A 20946-nucleotide genomic window follows, 5' to 3' on the forward strand; every position below is an offset into this window, starting at 1 on the left:
TCCAATTGTCTATCTATCCTAAGTGCTAAGCATCTTTCCCAGCATTCATTTCCATATTTACAGTACTAAAAATAGGTACCATTTGGAGCAATATCAAGATTTGGCTTAAGCAGATGTCATCCGTTAGGTGTTCTAAGAACCAATTTCAAAATTCAAGCAAATAGAGTAGGGCATATCAAACGCTATAGCAGAGCAGGACTTGACAAATCCCAGGCTATAGAACTGTGGCCCCTAGTACTTTCTAGCACTATTGTACCTAGTACTATTGATAGCAGTACCTAGTACTGTTATCTGTTGATAATAGTACCTAGTACTATTGATAACAATACTTCTTTGATACTATAGCTTGAATTAACTTGTAAAAAACAGCGGACTTGGTAGTAGGTTTTGCAATGCCATCAGTGAGAAAATATTGTCAATACAAAACCCTGAAGCTAAAAAACAAGTCCTACCCTAATTTTTTGAGCTGGCTCCTAGAACCAAAGAAAATGTGTCTACCTCTGTAGTAGCGTGTTAAAACCTGAACAGAAATGTAAGCATATTTGTCCGTATGCTTACATATCGTTTTCTTTTACACTCACACACGGGCACACACTGTTACCAAAAGACAAGAAATGTAACTTTCAAAATTTTTTATTTTCAAGTGAATGAGATACCCACCCCACCCGCGCTTGCTAGAAGGCATATTTCAACCCTGTTCTATGCAGATGAGGCAGTAATCCTCTCACGAAACCCAACTGACTTTAAAGGAGCACTGAAAGCATTAGAATGGAATTGTAAGAAGGACAAATTAGAACTTAATTACCAGAAAACCAAAATTATGGCATTTGCCAAAAGGGCCTAATATCAGGTAATCAGGCACGGAAATTTATCAGATAATATGAGACATGGAACATTGATGGTAATAAGATTGACCAGGTCCCCTGTTTTAAATATTGTGTTGTTCTCCCCTCCTCTGGTAACAGGAAGGCTCATGGGGAGTACATTACTGGAAATGCACAGAGGAGTTCAACAGCCATCCTCAAATTCCTTAAAAGGTGGCCAATATATTCCCATAGCATTTAAACTGTTTGAAGCCAAGTCAATTACACAGCTTCTGTATGGTGCCCAGTTAGGCCTCTTTATCAATTTCGCACCACTGGAACTGGTACAATTTCAATTCTTAAGATCAGCCCTCCGGGCTCCAAAATGCTACTTTGTGATTAGAAACAGGCCTCACATGAGTGGAGGCTGGAGTATGGGCGGCTGTACTTAATTACTGGCTCACAACTTCAAGTCAACACGAAAGCAGGCAGTATCCTAATTTTGGTTGATTCCCCACGGTCAATTAATTGCATGATACTCACGCAAAATATCAAGGTTTCAGCAAGAACTCCCCACTGCTTAGCCGCCAAACACGGATTCATCTTGGTTCTGGCGCTCCCTCTCCCACTTACCACGTGTTTTTTAAGAATCTGCATGGAAGTGCATCTTTTTAAAAAACAGGCGCCAAAGTTGGATCAGTGGGGAGGATCAGGGGACAGAATCTCAGTTTATTTTCCCACCACAGGGAGTAACGTGGAGCCTTCCAGCCAGAGTGCAGTGGGCTGTGCCCAATGCACGCGCAGCCCCCTTTTTTGTTTTGCACTAGTGGCTGCTAAGTTGAAACATGGCTGCATGGAATGTGATTTCTGTGCCAATTGTAAACTGAAATTAGACTTTTGTTCCAGCGCAGCTGCGTGGGTAAAGAGTGCCCAAAAAGTCGAAGACATGCATAAATGTAGCTTAGCGCGATAAAAAGTGTTGGGGAAATGCTATCTACGAATGTGCATGGTGACGTAGCTGCGCAAAAAAAAGTTTTTAAAAAGTTCCCGCCCCAACACAACACAACAGCCATTCAGGACGAGGAAGAACAGAGCCGCTGAGCAGATCGCGCGTTCCTGGGGAGTGGTGGACTGTTTGAAACCGTGATAGACATCAATGTCTTCATCAGATACATGCTGCAGTGGGGAGGGTGAAATTGTGATGAAAAGGTTCTATTTCTTTTGAAACCTGGTTGTATCTGGCTTTAACTTCTCGGTGGGGAAATGGTCTTTGTATCTTTCTCCACAACTCCTATTCAGCATGGGCTATGAACAGGCCAAAGAAACAGTTAAACAGCATGTGGCAGATATGTGGCATTCTTCATTGCCAGTGAATCTCTCCTATGGTGCACCCAACTAAACTTGAAGTATCTAAACAGTGGAGAGCTTTTACTCTGGCCTCCCTTCAGCTATACTGGAAGGCCGATACTGGAAGACTTCTTATCGGGAAAGAAAATGTCCTTGTGGATTTGGGCACATAAAAACAATAGAACAAGTGCTTCTCCACTGTCAGTACTATAAAAATATATGTACTGTTATTTCACCTGTGCTGCATAGATTCCCCAGCCACAATGACCAATTTTATATTTCCACGCTGCTTTCAGATACCAATCCTGACATAACGTATAATGTGGCCAAGTTCTCTGTAACAGCACTTGACGTATGCCAATAAAGTAGGCTCAATTATTTGATTTGATAGCTATAGCCTTTAATCTACCAATTTTATTGTTTATTATGTCTTTCCCCTTCTTATAGTTTTTAAAGTTTTTATTCTCTTTTAGGATTTATGCTTTTATTCTAATTCCTTTATATTCCCACACCTTTTGGGCCTCCAACTTCCTTTTACCAGTAGGTTTTGCTTTTATTTCCTTTTAGATACATCTCTACTGTTTTAATATGTTTCATCCTTAACTTTATTTACCTTATGCTGGTCTGTGACATAAAAAAGGGTGACTTGACTTGACAAGTGAATGAGTGCACTAGAAACTACAAATATGATAGTAAGGTTACTACAAAGTCATAGTAGTCTGCAATATGAGTGCAGAACAAAATCTATAATTTTTAAGCTAGCTGAATTAAATACATCTTTCACCAAAGTCTGTGGTTGTCTTTTCTAATTTGGACAGAACTTCCACTTTTAAACAAAATACATGTTCCCAAACATGGGCAGGGGGGATTTGGAAAAAATATGACAATACAGAAAGAAAAAAGTATTATTTTGAAGTCAAACATCTTGTCGTACTTTTGAAGCAGGAATCTCTCCCCATATTGAATGACCTCTATGCTCCCTACTGCCATACTTTTCTACAAAAGCTTTCTGTGGACATGTTACAGGTTCCCTAGTTCTCTTCCCCTCTGGTGAGCTCACTAGAGATTTTACAAATATCCTTCTGTCTGGCTCAAAACAACCCTAGTTTATGTAACTATATCTGTTCTGAATGCATATAACATGTCTTCACCACTCTTCCCCCTGGATAACTTTCTGGACTATTTTGGTTGCTTGACATTTGGATCCTTGCACTGGGAAATGGGCTTCTGCTTCAATTTGCATACATGGAGAGCATCAATTCTTGCTTTAATGTCTCATTCTTTCTCCTGGGGAATACTGAATGCATACTGTGGGCATTCTATATTCATTGCTGTATGCTTACTGTTGTGACTACTTCTGTTTGCTAACTGACCAGGCCAACCACTTTTATTATTTGGTTTAATAAACTTAAAGGAAGGGAGTGGGCAATGAGCTTAGAAACAGCAACCTAAAGGAAGGTTTTGCTTATTGAGTTGAACCAAAAAACTGGTTCTTTGGTTGTAAACAGCTAATGAGTTCTTTCTCTGCTACTGGTTATTTTTATGATAAAAAAAAAGAAACAGTAATGTTCTCTCACCAGTGATATGGTGAAAGAAAGATCATTTAAATTGGTGAAATAGTCATGATTTAGCAAGATGACCAGATAAAACAATAAGCTGTTTAATGTATTGTTGAAGGCTTTCACAGCAGGAATCACTGGGGTGCTGTGTGGTTTCCAGGCTGTATGGCTGTCTTCTAGCAGAATTTTTTCCTGCATCTGTGGCCTGCACCCTTTACTTGTTAACAGACAATAGTTCGCCTGCATCTGTGGCCTGCACCCTTTACTTGTTAACAGACAATAGTTCTGGATACTCCAACAGGTATATATACTCCACTTGCTTTCCTATCAGATCCTCTGAAGATGCCAGCCACAGATGCAGGCGAAACATCAAGAGAGAATGCTGCTAGAACACGGCCATACAGGCAGGAAACCATTCAGTACCCCAAAAAGCTGTTTGCTCAAAAGAAACAATCAAAGGATTCTTAAGGCTCAGAAGATGCAAACTTTAAAGGAATGTTTAAAAACTGATCAGATTTCCAAAATGGTCATCATAACATCTAGGATGTATGCAGGTTGATTGACATATGTCATGTACATCATTTAATAAAATAGGATGCAATGACTGGCAGCTAAATGTGTGAATTATCCCAGGGGAAAACACTGCGTTCAGCCCAGTATAGACATAATGCTGGCTGCCTGAAAACCCATAATTTATAAGTTGGAAGCCATCCTCCAGTAAATATGCCAAACATCTTCCCTTTCTTCCTGGCTTTCTTCCCTTTCTCCTAACCATGGTTGAGTATTACATCTAGCTTAGGCCTCTAGGTGAAATGACAGCTCTGTGGTGTTTGACTTGTGGGGGTTGCATCAACATATGGAAGCCATCATTTCATGTGCTAGTTCGTGTGCTCACCTATGGTGCTCAGTGTACTCTACATTCCATATTCCTGGCTGCACACCCGTTGCCCCGGAGCATACAGGGGGAGTTTCACTACTGTACTGACACTATGCTTTTCATGCATGCATTAAGACCATTTTAGCCAATCAAATAATCAACACACAAAAATGAATGTCTGAATTGCAATAAATGGGGGAAGCTTACAGGCTTGTATCTTAATGCATCTCGGTAGGATCCAAACAATGCTGCCTGTGCCCTAAGGAAGGCCCTGGCTACTCCATCACCCGTAGCTGTGGATTGCTTCTTCAGTTTATTTTTCAAGGTCGAGACCTGCATGACAGAGAGGAACAGTTAAATTAACACCTCAGAAATTGGTACAAGGAGGTATGAACTCAATCAGCAGGCAAACTACAGTGTCTGTAGGTCAGCCAAAAATTCATCCTCTTCCTTGATAGCTTATCTTTTTAACTGCAAAGAACACCTGCTGGTCTGTTAATTGAAATGAAAGCAGGGGATGACAGTAAAGTGCTAATGCAAATTGGTTTATGCTCTCTTTTTTCCCAAGGCCTCTTGACATAAATAAGCTTTAATTATTTTACAGTAAACTGCTTGTGAACCATTTTTCCTGCCAGTCTCTTGCAATCATAACATGCACCTACTTGTCTATGAAGAAGCCAAGTGGGTATCTTTCATTTTTGCTACAAACACTCAGAGCGAAGCTGCACTTGAAGTTCAGTTTAGGGTAGTCCTATAAATTCACAAGACTTAAACTGCTTGAGGCAGGAGGGAGAAAGCTCTTCCCCGCCCCCACACACTATGATTAGCTACAGGAAAGTCCAGCAATGAATTTGGATTGACTTTCCTAGATGGTGATAATCATGTTTTATCTGATGACTACTGTAAGAAGAGGTAATTGCAGTTTGTCCATATAGAACTGCCATTTATTTTTAATATAAAGTGAGAACAGATAGCAAAAGCCCTAAATTGTCCCAGCACCCATGCTGCAAAAATATATCATGTGTACAATCTCTTATATATTTTCCGTTGATCTATTAGCATACTAACTTAATCACAGAATTAGTAAAAGCAGAGAAAGGGCACTGAAAATGATCAGGGGTTGGCACACTTTTCTTATCAAAAGATGAAGCATTTGAGCTTTCCTAATAAAAAATAGCAAAGGGCATAACAGAAGAATTTATAACTAGAATTATATTATGAATTCTGTGACTACAGAAATTTTATTGCAATTTTAAAATTTGGGGTGACACATGACAAGGAAATAGATTGGCAGTAAGTATAGTGGTTAAGAGCGGCAGACTCTAATCTGGAGAACCAGGTTTGATTGCCCAATCCTACACATGAGCAGCAGACACTTACCTGGTGAACTAGATTTGTTTCCCCACTCCTACACAGGAAACCTGGTGGGTGACCCTGGGGAAGTCACAGTTCTTCAGAGAGGAAGGGAAGGAGTTTGTAAGCTGCTTTGAGACTCTTTATAGGAGATAAAGATGGGGTATGAATCTAAACTCCTCCTCCTCCTCTCTTCTTCCTCTTCTTTAAGAAGCAAAAGGAAGTATTTCTTCACAGAACCCATAATTCATTGACAAAATATATGGACTGTAAAGATAGTGACTGGATTAGACTTTTTAACGTGTTAGATAGATCCTCTGTGAATTTATCAATCAACAGCTAAGTCATAATTGACAAGGAAACCTCTATGTTCAGAGATGAAATATCTCTGAATACCAAATGCTAAGGAAAAACAAGGGAACACTATTGGCTACTATTCAAAACATCGTGCTGGACAAAGGGGACCTTTGGTCTACCTTGTCAGGAGGGACAAGTCTTAATTCTTCAAGCTTTTTAAAACCAACTCCAATGTTATTGTTGGTTTTGGCTAGCATTTGTCTGGAGCCCATGTCTAGAGAAACAGTGAAGCCTACTGAAGCCTATTTGGAATTCTTATCCCAAGGATATTTCATTTACATCCATTCTTAATGAAAGGCATCCCAATCCAACGTGGGGCAGTAGAGTGGTGCCCGGGAGTGTGTCATGGCATCACCGCCAAAGAGGCAATAGGCAGCATGGGCACTAGGTAGAAGGTGAAAACCTCTTCTCTCCAGAGTAAGCCAATTGCCAGGAATGACATACAGTACACTTTTTGGTGGAATATGTCTGCACCGCAAAAAGGGGGCATACCCAAGCCAAAATAGCACCCCCAGGAATGCTCCTGGACACCCCCATCCACACTGGCATACTTGGTAAGCAATACATAAAACATAACCCCGCTGACACTATACAAACCTGCTGATAAACAGAAGAATTTTGAAACCAATTGTAGAATTATAGGACCTAACAAACCCAGTAATTGGGGAACTACCTTGATAGGGGGAGGGGGAGTCATCTTGAATGTCAAGCCCATTTAAATATAAGTGTGTTCCAGCCAAAAGTTGCCTTTGTTCTTCCAATGAACTTGGTAAGCGCCCAGACATTTTAGTTCACTTTGTTCATTACAACTTGCACTTGGATTCTTTAATATCACCACGATACATGTTCAGAATCACTGTATCTGGATGACACTGACATTTGTTTCAAAGGAAAATAAATTGTCATATATAATGTTTGTTGTTCCCCAAACAACTGTAATGAAATTCTCAGAGACTGCATCTGTCACCTAAGTTATCCTCCCTCCCAAATTACATGTGTATAAAGCCTTGCTATTATGGCAGAAATTAAAATTCTCATTTGAATGGGAGAAAAACAATGCTTACAACAGCCAAGCTTTTAGTACAGAGAGGTAAAATTGATAGCAGAGAAAAGCAAGGTTTGCTTCACCTTGCCTATGAACTCTCTCTCTCATAAACACATAGATTTATGCATAACTGAGCCCCTTTGGGGCTACTTTTAAATGCTGAGAGAATCCCCTCAGACCTGATAATGAATGGTTCACCTCTCATCTAGCCCTGCATTGGCTGTGACTTTTTTTACATGTTGGCAGGGCAGAAGCCTCAGCCAATCAGGTAGGCGGCCTATTTGTAAGGTGGGGCAAAACAGAACATTGCAGGAAAGGCCTCTGGCATACTCACAGTGCATAATAGCACCCCTCCCCCAACATTATACACTATGTCAGCACTGGCTTCCTTTTTGTCCAAAGATATTGACAAACTTGAGAGGAGAAGTTTGCACAACTTCTGCCTCCTTCATTCCCTACCTTGGCCTCTCCCAGTGTGTACAAGTAACACATTTGTCTGCTTCAGCAATCACATTAATGCCTATGATGGCCAACTCTAGCTTAGAAAATTCCTGGAGATTTGAGGGGGGCTGGGAGGAACAGATGCTAAGTAAGGACATGCCACAGAGTCTGTCTTCCAAAACTGCAATTTCTTGCAGCGAAATGGATCTCTGTGGTCTGGAGGTGACCTGCAACGCTGGGAGAATTTCAGGCCCCACCTTGAGGTCGGTAACTGATAATTGGAACAGCTCTGGCAAATAGCAGCACTGTTCATAAAAAAATGAGAGCTTTTTCCAAATCTGTAACCAGCAATGTGATTGGAGACAATGTTGTGCACAGAAGTGCTAATCAGGTCTGACAGTATGTGGTGTGATGGGCTGATGGCACACCTGTTAGAAATGTAGCTGCTGAGATACTTTCTCCTCTTACTGTCCTGGCAAATGAAAATCCAGAGATGGCACAGAAAATGGAAACTGAAAACAGGCTGCAGCTGCAAATACCGAAATGCTGTCAGAAAAAATGGCATGCTTACCAATTTGGCTTAGATCCAAAAGTCAGAAAAAAAATTCACTTAGTCATCCTTCTTAGGGTAACAATATGTTCAGACTGAATATTGATCTCTGAAACTCTAAATGGTCAATCCCACAGAAAGTGTTTGACTGCCTCTGTCCTAAAATTAATGCATGCATTTGAGTTACTCATAATAGTCTATGGAGAAAAAATTACGGGCTTCTCACATACTGGTCATTTTTTTTACTGATAAACTCCCAACAAGGAAAACACCATTCTTAAAATAATATTGAATATAAGGTTGTTTGTATCTGCTTCTTACGAAAACTCTGTTTCCCAAGTATCTTTCAGCACATTGCACAGAGGTCAATCAATCAATATTTTATTTTGGTCAAAGACCAGAAAATATCAAATATCAAATATAAAATCCAGATAGTACATTTCCAGACCAGAAACAAAATAAAATTGAGGTAACCAGTTTCCAAAGACTGTTTGTCCAAACCATAATATAAGTTCAAGTTAAAAACTGGAATAAAATTTGAATAAAAGATAAAATCATTGATCCAGAGTTCCTATTTTTATTGCCCTACTTGTCCACACCTTTTAACCACATAAGCACTAAATTTTGCCACCTCTCTGGTTATATTCGGATTGGCATCTTCTAATATGCACAGAGGTGGAGCAAGGGGAAACTGTGCCCGGGGCACATGTGCACCTTGCGCCCCTGCTGCAGTGCCCTCCCCCCACCCCCTCAATAGTCTGATCATGCCTCCGCCGCTGCTCCACCCATGGTGTTGCATCCCCCAGCCCGTGGATGCTACACTACTGGATACGCATGTATTATGTAGTAGTGCTGCTCAGATTTCATGGATGGGATTAACTGGTACATTGGAAATGCCAAATCCAAATCCATTTGGATTTGGATTTGGACATTGGAAATGCAAAAATGCAATGTCCAAATCCAAATCCAAATGCCATTTGGATTTGGATTTGGACATTGGACATTGGAAATGCAAAAAAAACCCCTATTGTGGACAGAAGAAGCTTGAGCACAAAAGGCCAACCTGCTGAGGCATGTGAGCTATGTAAACAACAGACCACAGCATATATGGGCCTAGATCTAGGAAGATAGCTGAAAACCAGCAAAAGTTTTGGTTAACAATCCAAACATAGAAATAGAGAAAAAAACCCTAGTCAACTTTTAACATGGATGTAATTTGGACAAACGGTAAGCCATTCTTTCACAAAATAACTGCATGTGCATTAAAACTGAATTAGTTTTTCATGTTTTTCTCTGTATGTAAAACGCATACTGACAGCTCAATCTACATATGCCACACCCACTCCACAGAAAAAGTTTTTTAAAACTCCAAAGAATCCCCCATGGCGAAGAACAGAGATACACCACAAAAATCGTGGCGTATCTCTGCCAGTCGCTCTGTCAGAGCATGCGGGCCTATCGGGTACGGGAGGCTAACTTAGGTCTGCCCCACCGGTGCCACATTAGGTCTGCCCCACTGGTGCAACATTTTGTGCAGGTGGGCCTGAGCAACAAGGTCATAGCTGCCTAAGTAAGTTGTCCCTCCACTGGGGCATTTGCCCCTTGCACTGATGGAAAAACCATTTCTGCTGGGGCAGGGGTATCTTGTGTTATCTTGGATTTATATGTAAGGCTTTGTAAGCCATTTATGTAGTAACATGTGTGCATTTAACATGTATGTATTCAACATAGGCGATGTATAATTAAGTTTTATAGGTTGTTTTTTACTTTTGTACCTTGCATTTTGTATCATATAGCTCAGGGGTAGGGAACCTGCGGCTCTCCAGATGTTCAGGAACTACAATTCCCATCAGCCTCTGTCAGCTGGGGGGGGGGGGGGTGGGGGGGGGGGGGGGTGGGGGGGGGGGGGGGTGGGGGGGGGGGGGGGTGGGGGGGGGGGGGGGTGGGGGGGGGGGGGGGTGGGGGGGGGGGGGGGTGGGGGGGGGGGGGGGTGGGGGGGGGGGGGGGTGGGGGGGGGGGGGGGTGGGGGGGGGGGGGGGTGGGGGGGGGGGGGGGTGGGGGGGGGGGGGGGTGGGGGGGGGGGGGGGTGGGGGGGGGGGGGGGTGGGGGGGGGGGGGGGTGGGGGGGGGGGGGGGTGGGGGGGGGGGGGGGTGGGGGGGGGGGGGGGTGGGGGGGGGGGGGGGTGGGGGGGGGGGGGGGTGGGGGGGGGGGGGGGTGGGGGGGGGGGGGGGTGGGGGGGGGGGGGGGTGGGGGGGGGGGGGGGTGGGGGGGGGGGGGGGTGGGGGGGGGGGGGGGTGGGGGGGGGGGGGGGTGGGGGGGGGGGGGGGTGGGGGGGGGGGGGGGTGGGGGGGGGGGGGGGTGGGGGGGGGGGGGGGTGGGGGGGGGGGGGGGTGGGGGGGGGGGGGGGTGGGGGGGGGGGGGGGTGGGGGGGGGGGGGGGTGGGGGGGGGGGGGGGTGGGGGGGGGGGGGGGTGGGGGGGGGGGGGGGTGGGGGGGGGGGGGGGTGGGGGGGGGGGGGGGTGGGGGGGGGGGGGGGTGGGGGGGGGGGGGGGTGGGGGGGGGGGGGGGTGGGGGGGGGGGGGGGTGGGGGGGGGGGGGGGTGGGGGGGGGGGGGGGTGGGGGGGGGGGGGGGTGGGGGGGGGGGGGGGTGGGGGGGGGGGGGGGTGGGGGGGGGGGGGGGTGGGGGGGGGGGGGGGTGGGGGGGGGGGGGGGTGGGGGGGGGGGGGGGTGGGGGGGGGGGGGGGTGGGGGGGGGGGGGGGTGGGGGGGGGGGGGGGTGGGGGGGGGGGGGGGTGGGGGGGGGGGGGGGTGGGGGGGGGGGGGGGTGGGGGGGGGGGGGGGTGGGGGGGGGGGGGGGTGGGGGGGGGGGGGGGTGGGGGGGGGGGGGGGTGGGGGGGGGGGGGGGTGGGGGGGGGGGGGGGTGGGGGGGGGGGGGGGTGGGGGGGGGGGGGGGTGGGGGGGGGGGGGGGTGGGGGGGGGGGGGGGTGGGGGGGGGGGGGGGTGGGGGGGGGGGGGGGTGGGGGGGGGGGGGGGTGGGGGGGGGGGGGGGTGGGGGGGGGGGGGGGTGGGGGGGGGGGGGGGTGGGGGGGGGGGGGGGTGGGGGGGGGGGGGGGTGGGGGGGGGGGGGGGTGGGGGGGGGGGGGGGTGGGGGGGGGGGGGGGTGGGGGGGGGGGGGGGTGGGGGGGGGGGGGGGTGGGGGGGGGGGGGGGTGGGGGGGGGGGGGGGTGGGGGGGGGGGGGGGTGGGGGGGGGGGGGGGTGGGGGGGGGGGGGGGTGGGGGGGGGGGGGGGTGGGGGGGGGGGGGGGTGGGGGGGGGGGGGGGTGGGGGGGGGGGGGGGTGGGGGGGGGGGGGGGTGGGGGGGGGGGGGGGTGGGGGGGGGGGGGGGTGGGGGGGGGGGGGGGTGGGGGGGGGGGGGGGTGGGGGGGGGGGGGGGTGGGGGGGGGGGGGGGTGGGGGGGGGGGGGGGTGGGGGGGGGGGGGGGTGGGGGGGGGGGGGGGTGGGGGGGGGGGGGGGTGGGGGGGGGGGGGGGTGGGGGGGGGGGGGGGTGGGGGGGGGGGGGGGTGGGGGGGGGGGGGGGTGGGGGGGGGGGGGGGTGGGGGGGGGGGGGGGTGGGGGGGGGGGGGGGTGGGGGGGGGGGGGGGTGGGGGGGGGGGGGGGTGGGGGGGGGGGGGGGTGGGGGGGGGGGGGGGTGGGGGGGGGGGGGGGTGGGGGGGGGGGGGGGTGGGGGGGGGGGGGGGTGGGGGGGGGGGGGGGTGGGGGGGGGGGGGGGTGGGGGGGGGGGGGGGTGGGGGGGGGGGGGGGTGGGGGGGGGGGGGGGTGGGGGGGGGGGGGGGTGGGGGGGGGGGGGGGTGGGGGGGGGGGGGGGTGGGGGGGGGGGGGGGTGGGGGGGGGGGGGGGTGGGGGGGGGGGGGGGTGGGGGGGGGGGGGGGTGGGGGGGGGGGGGGGTGGGGGGGGGGGGGGGTGGGGGGGGGGGGGGGTGGGGGGGGGGGGGGGTGGGGGGGGGGGGGGGTGGGGGGGGGGGGGGGTGGGGGGGGGGGGGGGTGGGGGGGGGGGGGGGTGGGGGGGGGGGGGGGTGGGGGGGGGGGGGGGTGGGGGGGGGGGGGGGTGGGGGGGGGGGGGGGTGGGGGGGGGGGGGGGTGGGGGGGGGGGGGGGTGGGGGGGGGGGGGGGTGGGGGGGGGGGGGGGTGGGGGGGGGGGGGGGTGGGGGGGGGGGGGGGTGGGGGGGGGGGGGGGTGGGGGGGGGGGGGGGTGGGGGGGGGGGGGGGTGGGGGGGGGGGGGGGTGGGGGGGGGGGGGGGTGGGGGGGGGGGGGGGTGGGGGGGGGGGGGGGTGGGGGGGGGGGGGGGTGGGGGGGGGGGGGGGTGGGGGGGGGGGGGGGTGGGGGGGGGGGGGGGTGGGGGGGGGGGGGGGTGGGGGGGGGGGGGGGTGGGGGGGGGGGGGGGTGGGGGGGGGGGGGGGTGGGGGGGGGGGGGGGTGGGGGGGGGGGGGGGTGGGGGGGGGGGGGGGTGGGGGGGGGGGGGGGTGGGGGGGGGGGGGGGTGGGGGGGGGGGGGGGTGGGGGGGGGGGGGGGTGGGGGGGGGGGGGGGTGGGGGGGGGGGGGGGTGGGGGGGGGGGGGGGTGGGGGGGGGGGGGGGTGGGGGGGGGGGGGGGTGGGGGGGGGGGGGGGTGGGGGGGGGGGGGGGTGGGGGGGGGGGGGGGTGGGGGGGGGGGGGGGTGGGGGGGGGGGGGGGTGGGGGGGGGGGGGGGTGGGGGGGGGGGGGGGTGGGGGGGGGGGGGGGTGGGGGGGGGGGGGGGTGGGGGGGGGGGGGGGTGGGGGGGGGGGGGGGTGGGGGGGGGGGGGGGTGGGGGGGGGGGGGGGTGGGGGGGGGGGGGGGTGGGGGGGGGGGGGGGTGGGGGGGGGGGGGGGTGGGGGGGGGGGGGGGTGGGGGGGGGGGGGGGTGGGGGGGGGGGGGGGTGGGGGGGGGGGGGGGTGGGGGGGGGGGGGGGTGGGGGGGGGGGGGGGTGGGGGGGGGGGGGGGTGGGGGGGGGGGGGGGTGGGGGGGGGGGGGGGTGGGGGGGGGGGGGGGTGGGGGGGGGGGGGGGTGGGGGGGGGGGGGGGTGGGGGGGGGGGGGGGTGGGGGGGGGGGGGGGTGGGGGGGGGGGGGGGTGGGGGGGGGGGGGGGTGGGGGGGGGGGGGGGTGGGGGGGGGGGGGGGTGGGGGGGGGGGGGGGTGGGGGGGGGGGGGGGTGGGGGGGGGGGGGGGTGGGGGGGGGGGGGGGTGGGGGGGGGGGGGGGTGGGGGGGGGGGGGGGTGGGGGGGGGGGGGGGTGGGGGGGGGGGGGGGTGGGGGGGGGGGGGGGTGGGGGGGGGGGGGGGTGGGGGGGGGGGGGGGTGGGGGGGGGGGGGGGTGGGGGGGGGGGGGGGTGGGGGGGGGGGGGGGTGGGGGGGGGGGGGGGTGGGGGGGGGGGGGGGTGGGGGGGGGGGGGGGTGGGGGGGGGGGGGGGTGGGGGGGGGGGGGGGTGGGGGGGGGGGGGGGTGGGGGGGGGGGGGGGTGGGGGGGGGGGGGGGTGGGGGGGGGGGGGGGTGGGGGGGGGGGGGGGTGGGGGGGGGGGGGGGTGGGGGGGGGGGGGGGTGGGGGGGGGGGGGGGTGGGGGGGGGGGGGGGTGGGGGGGGGGGGGGGTGGGGGGGGGGGGGGGTGGGGGGGGGGGGGGGTGGGGGGGGGGGGGGGTGGGGGGGGGGGGGGGTGGGGGGGGGGGGGGGTGGGGGGGGGGGGGGGTGGGGGGGGGGGGGGGTGGGGGGGGGGGGGGGTGGGGGGGGGGGGGGGTGGGGGGGGGGGGGGGTGGGGGGGGGGGGGGGTGGGGGGGGGGGGGGGTGGGGGGGGGGGGGGGTGGGGGGGGGGGGGGGTGGGGGGGGGGGGGGGTGGGGGGGGGGGGGGGTGGGGGGGGGGGGGGGTGGGGGGGGGGGGGGGTGGGGGGGGGGGGGGGTGGGGGGGGGGGGGGGTGGGGGGGGGGGGGGGTGGGGGGGGGGGGGGGTGGGGGGGGGGGGGGGTGGGGGGGGGGGGGGGTGGGGGGGGGGGGGGGTGGGGGGGGGGGGGGGTGGGGGGGGGGGGGGGTGGGGGGGGGGGGGGGTGGGGGGGGGGGGGGGTGGGGGGGGGGGGGGGTGGGGGGGGGGGGGGGTGGGGGGGGGGGGGGGTGGGGGGGGGGGGGGGTGGGGGGGGGGGGGGGTGGGGGGGGGGGGGGGTGGGGGGGGGGGGGGGTGGGGGGGGGGGGGGGTGGGGGGGGGGGGGGGTGGGGGGGGGGGGGGGTGGGGGGGGGGGGGGGTGGGGGGGGGGGGGGGTGGGGGGGGGGGGGGGTGGGGGGGGGGGGGGGTGGGGGGGGGGGGGGGTGGGGGGGGGGGGGGGTGGGGGGGGGGGGGGGTGGGGGGGGGGGGGGGTGGGGGGGGGGGGGGGTGGGGGGGGGGGGGGGTGGGGGGGGGGGGGGGTGGGGGGGGGGGGGGGTGGGGGGGGGGGGGGGTGGGGGGGGGGGGGGGTGGGGGGGGGGGGGGGTGGGGGGGGGGGGGGGTGGGGGGGGGGGGGGGTGGGGGGGGGGGGGGGTGGGGGGGGGGGGGGGTGGGGGGGGGGGGGGGTGGGGGGGGGGGGGGGTGGGGGGGGGGGGGGGTGGGGGGGGGGGGGGGTGGGGGGGGGGGGGGGTGGGGGGGGGGGGGGGTGGGGGGGGGGGGGGGTGGGGGGGGGGGGGGGTGGGGGGGGGGGGGGGTGGGGGGGGGGGGGGGTGGGGGGGGGGGGGGGTGGGGGGGGGGGGGGGTGGGGGGGGGGGGGGGTGGGGGGGGGGGGGGGTGGGGGGGGGGGGGGGTGGGGGGGGGGGGGGGTGGGGGGGGGGGGGGGTGGGGGGGGCACACACCCCTGCCACTCCACCCGCCTGTGCAGCCATCTGGCTCACATTGCAGTGGCAACAGCAACTGCCAGATCCAACAGGTTAGTAGTGGAGGTTCTAGGTCCTCCTCACACACCCACTCGCCTCCAATGTCACCACCTCAGCAGTGAAGGAAGGGGAGCATCGCAGGTTGCACCTCATCTGCCACCATCACCATGGCCACAGCAGCAGGGAAGCAGGAAGTTCTCAAACAAATAGCAGTGATCCGAAGATCACACCAGCACTGATCTCTTTTTTGTAACCCTCTCCCTTTTAAAATTTGGGATTTTTTTGTAAACCTAGAGAGAGTTCTCCCAAGTTTGAAGAAAATCCTCCCTTCTCTCAACATGGCCCCCAGCCACAAATTCAAGTATTTGCAGATGGTGACATGTCCACTATTAGATATACTGATTATAGGCAAATATGCAGATATGTAAACCACAGGATGAGTCATAAATCTGCAACTGTCATCCCTCAGATCTCAGTGGGAGCTTTCATATCCATTTCCACCACAGTTTAAATTTTCAACCAATAGTGCAATCCTATACATGGTTAATTACAGTCTAAACCTGGTATCTCTGATGTTAGAATAGACTAACTGGATTGGATTGTACTGTGATTGACATAACGCCCCAAATGCAATACATATTGTATCTCTCATTCTCCACTAAAAAACAAACTAAAAAACCCAGTTCCTAATGAATCTGCTATTTATTTAGGGGATTTATATCTCTAAAGTGTGAGGCAAATCCATAGTGAAATGATGAACTGCAAAACCCAAGTACTCTTGGCAGAAGACAGGAATAGGGCTTTTCCTCCCTAAAGAGAAACAAAGGATTCCTGAAAAGTCATACATTGATTTATTTTTCTAATTTTGAATACCTTAGGAGCAGCGGAACTGCTACTGGCATGGTAGTATTACTAACAGTCAATAAATCTAAAATATTATGTGTGAATATTGGAATGAAGCCATTAAGAAGATTACAGCACACAACGCAGCAGAGGGTCCACATGAAAAAAGGACGGGTAATGCAGGACAACTGTGACCGCTGACCTTTGAACAGTCAAGACCACTGGTCAATCTGACAAACTAATAGAGTTCACATGCAAAGAAAGTTATCTAGCCTGTAAGTATAATTTAATCACTTTGGTGGATGATTTAAAAAGGCCTGAAGTCTCAGGTAATTTATTAAACAGTTGATTGGTCACAATGCCAAACAGTAATGTTTTTCAGATTTCATCTGATAACTTTGCTTTCAAATGAAAGGCTGTTCATAGCAAATAAGACATTACCATATTAAATAGACCTATGGAGATAACTGTGCAACTGTTTAAAAGTCAAACGATAGAAATGCGATATAGTCTCCTTAATGGTTACAAAGAAGATTTTATCACAGATCTCCCAGACAGCAAACATAGCTCTAGTCTTTAAGACAAGTCATTTTTAAGACCATCTGTAAACAAACAAGTTCATTATCTTTGAGAAAATATGTAGAAAAAGTATTGTATGCACAAGTGTTGTTTACATGAACAATGTATTAAAATTACTATGCAAATATTTAGATCATGATTTAAAATGAAACTCATTTACTATTAGTATATTGTTGCAAAACTCTGTAAACATTTAAAACAAAATTTGCACACTTGTGCTTATTATTTTGTGATACAAAGTGGCCCTTTGTCCGTTTATAAGCTAAAATCAGTATAGAGGCTATATAGTGGCTTACTCTCTGTCTATACTTATACGTGTTTTTAATTAACCAATTAGCTTCTCAAGAAAGCCTGCTTCATTCTCCTGTCAGAATGGAACAGATAAGGACAGTCAAACATCCAGTAACAAAACAAACTTTGTTTCAGCATAGGGAAAAACTGAAGAATAAAGGAGTTATTTCCCAAGTTTTGTTATATATTTTATAGTTAATGTTTTTTTTTTGCAAAAACTCAACAGAACTACTTAATAAAAATATGAAATCCTAATTAATATTTATCAGCTGTATGTATCATTGTAACTACTAACCTAGAAAGATGGAGATATGTTTTCAGAAATTTGTTCCAATTCTGGAATTTACTATCCACAGAACTCCAGAACATAAACCAAAGAAGCTTGATCACAAAGAAGTTCTGTATATTTACTGGAATAACCACTGATGCTTGGATCAAGGTTCTATATTTAATCCACGACTCTGATAATATTGTTTTTTTTTAATTCTAGACCTCTCCCACTAACATACGTACATTAAATTGCAAAAAATGGAATGCAAGAATAAAGGCACTATGCTTACAACTACTACTATTCTTTATAATTATGGGCCTCTTCACATATTATCTGAGTGAAACAGCATTTAGAGAGATTGCTTCCTCAATTAAGAAGTTGTGATTCTGTATGTTTACATGCTTCAATCCAGGAAACTGAAGAAGTCAAATAAAGTTGTTCTGGTTTATTTCATTACGTGGCAGACATTCACACTATGCCCTCTCTGGCTATTTCTGCCCAATCAGCATGCACAAGAAGTATTGGATTGTAGTCTTAAAATATAATATATAGCTCCATGAATGGGGAATGCACACTGTATACATTGAGTACTGTCCTGTTCACGGAGGAGAAATCCCTGGATGCTCAGTACTCAGCACAAGCTTTGTAACTACAGGATTTATTTATTTATTTTATTGGTTGGGTTTATATACCGCCCTCCCCCGGAGGGCTCAGGATTGCAGTTCTAGGATCTAATTAGTTTATTTCATTGTTGGTAATTTACATGTCACCTCTCCCTAAACTAAGAAAAATGATGATTCATCCTAAATACAAGGCCAAAATGTATATGTTGACCAATAAGTGGATGACTCTAATTTGTTAATCTATTGTATTTTGAATGGACCACCAAGTATGGTATTCTTGTTTCAAATAATACTGATCGCGGCAAATTATATTAAATATAAACAATGGTAAAAGTGTTTATCAAACTTTGTCAAAAGAAAGAGGTCTAGGTTTTCCTGATCTGAAATTATATTTTGAGGTTTATTGTCGGTTTGGCTGAAAGAATGAATTATGTTGAGAAATAGAAGACTGACTCAACCTGGAAGGATATGAGCTGAGATATGGATGGTATGGCTATTTATGGTATGATAAAGCTATTAACATTTTAAATAATCATTATATTAAGTGTGTCATTCTGAGAACATGGGACTGGGCTATGTTAAAAACACCAAGGTGGCTCTTACCACAAGAAGCATTATTCAACATGAAATAATATCTAAAATAAGTCGATAAATATCATGTCATTTTAGAATTTTCTCAAGAGAAATATAAAATGAAAACAAAAGATCAATTATTAGTAGGAAGAAATACTTGTAATTGCTTTTATGCACAATTATTTGAAAGATTTAAAACAGGTAACAGATCTCATGGTTTTGAAGACTCTAAGACTGAATTTGAAGTATGAATGATGATCATGTTATTGTAAAAAACATAAGCTCTTGTTGAGATCTAAAAAAGTAGTAAAAGAGTATATGACAAATGGCTCAGTCCAGGAGAGGAGAAGTGAACTGCCGCTCGGATGAAGCATGGGGCCATGCTGGTGAATTTGCTCCCTCCACCAGCATAAGGGACATCTCAGCCAGTGGAGAGGGGCAAGGACACTGGCATCTGTGATGTCCCAGAGCTCTGTGGTGGCAAAACCCGGAAGTGGTGCTGCTGCTGAATTACTCTGACATCCAAATGGATGCCAGCATAGGGTAGCAGGCATTCCCAGGAGTGGAGTCAACTTTAGTTGGCTTCCACCTAAGCTTTGGAGCTGGGACCACCATAGCCAGGGCCTTAGATTTATACCACCCAAAAGGGTGGCATAACTCCATTGAGCCCTATAGAGGGCTTTGCAGGCTACTGGGGTTTTCTTTGTGCTGGCTATCTCTCTGCACCTTCTGGAAGTCCTCAGGAGGTAGCATGGAAGTGCAGCAGTGGCACTGTACTCGGCTGCCAGAGTCCTTTGGATGGGGCTGCCCATGGGCCATACAAACGGAACAACAGGAGAACATGTGGTTAAAGAAGCTCAACTTCACATTAAGTTTCAGTCTTAAAGAACATTTTTATAAAATGATGTATTTTGGATGTTGATACTTGTTGCTGGAGAAACTGGCAAAGGTATATAAAAACTTTTCAAATTTGTGTTGGAAAGGTGATCATCATGAAGGGACTTTTTATCATTAATAGTAGACTTTCAACATAGTAGACATTCAACAATTCAGTAGACATAGTAGACATTCAGTAGACATAGTAGACATTCAACAATAGTAGACATTCAACAATTCAGAAACAATGAACTGATGATTTGTAAATCTGAAGAACTGAAGAACTAGAAAACAGATATAATAGAGAAAAGTATAAAGCTTATTAGTAATAATTAAGAATTGATTTTACAATTGTAACTAGAAAGCAAGCAGTGAACTTTTGGGTGTGTTTATATTTGGCACTGACAAAATCAGGAGCTTTCCCTTTTTCCCAGTTATGTGTACTATTCTGACAGTAGAATTTTGCATAGACTGGGTTTCTATCAGAAACCACTAAGTTTAATGTCACAATTAGTGATTAAATTACAAATTTTCTGTGCCAATGTATAAATTGTCATTTTTAATTTGATCTTGGTTCAGTTTAAATGTTTGAAAAAGTGCATGACTGGAAAGCATCTTAATACACAATACTTAATGACCCATGCATTTAAATTATATTACCATGTCATACTGTTTTGGAATTAAATATTTGTTTTAATAACACGTTTTGGAACAGTGCAATATTTCACCCTCAATCTGGAATATTTCTTAATATCTATCTAGTTAACTGCCTCTACTGCATTCTGTCTAGAACTCATAACGTACAGAATACGGTAAACTAAGGAATGTTCTCTTCAAAACCGTGTTGCACAACAGCCAAGTAAAATAAATGCTATTTTTGTGTATCTATTTAACATGAAATATAGAATATGTTCCATTATAAGCAGCAGGGAAAAGAAACTGGTTAAGATCAAAGTCCAAGAGGAACTGGCACTTAATTCATCTTCCTTTACATACAAAAGACAGTTTTCGTCATTTTCAAAAGGATCCTATGTCTTTTATGACAAACTGGGTTTGCAGTTTAATTTACAAATAGAATTCTAAGTAAGCAGTCTTTGCTCTGCCAAGGCAAATGACAAACAGAGCAGGGTTTTCCAATTCATCCAGTCCTCAGCAGGATAGAAGAGATTAAAATAAAACTGAAATAATTTAGAGAAAACAAATAAATGTTTCAGAAAGTTGAAAAAGATCAAAGTGTGAATTTTTTGACCCCAACTGTACAAGCATTTCTTATTATATTGACCAGTGTCATCAGATCATTAATTAAAAGGAGATGTGCTGGCAGGTGGCAGGGAACCAGAAGCCGATAATTGGCCCCCTTCTTTTTGCTTTCAAAAACTCTTTTTTTTTTGCAAGATATGCCACTAGGCAGACAGAAATGCCTACTTTGTAATATAATGATTAAGATGAGATGAAGAGACTCTTGCGTTTAAAGCAGCTAGGCCTAATGAATGCAGCTAGCTTTATAATTATGATCCCTTTTTTTACAATAAGAAGCATGATGCTCCATTCAACATGTCCTCAACTGTCAAAAACAGTTTAGAAAAAAACCCCTTAAATATAAGGTCTGCAGCTGGTGGCTTTTTAAAATTCCTTTTATTTCACCCTAGTAAAAGCAGGAAAAATG

The 20946-nt window shown here is 52.0% G+C and overlaps 1 protein-coding gene across 2 annotated transcripts in view; it reads right to left on the reverse strand.

The window, feature by feature from the left end:
- The window catches only part of DENND1B (DENN domain containing 1B), a 228878-nt gene that overhangs the window by 41641 nt on the left and 166291 nt on the right, over positions 1-20946 (reverse strand). For both annotated transcript variants that reach the window (XM_048496683.1, XM_048496684.1), the window contains exon 13: positions 4794-4919. In XM_048496683.1, coding sequence (XP_048352640.1) covers positions 4794-4919 — 126 coding nt within the window. The remainder of the gene's footprint in view (positions 1-4793; positions 4920-20946) is intronic.

This window comes from Sphaerodactylus townsendi, linkage group LG05 (assembly GCF_021028975.2).
Source record: "Sphaerodactylus townsendi isolate TG3544 linkage group LG05, MPM_Stown_v2.3, whole genome shotgun sequence".
NCBI lineage: Eukaryota > Metazoa > Chordata > Lepidosauria > Squamata > Sphaerodactylidae > Sphaerodactylus > Sphaerodactylus townsendi.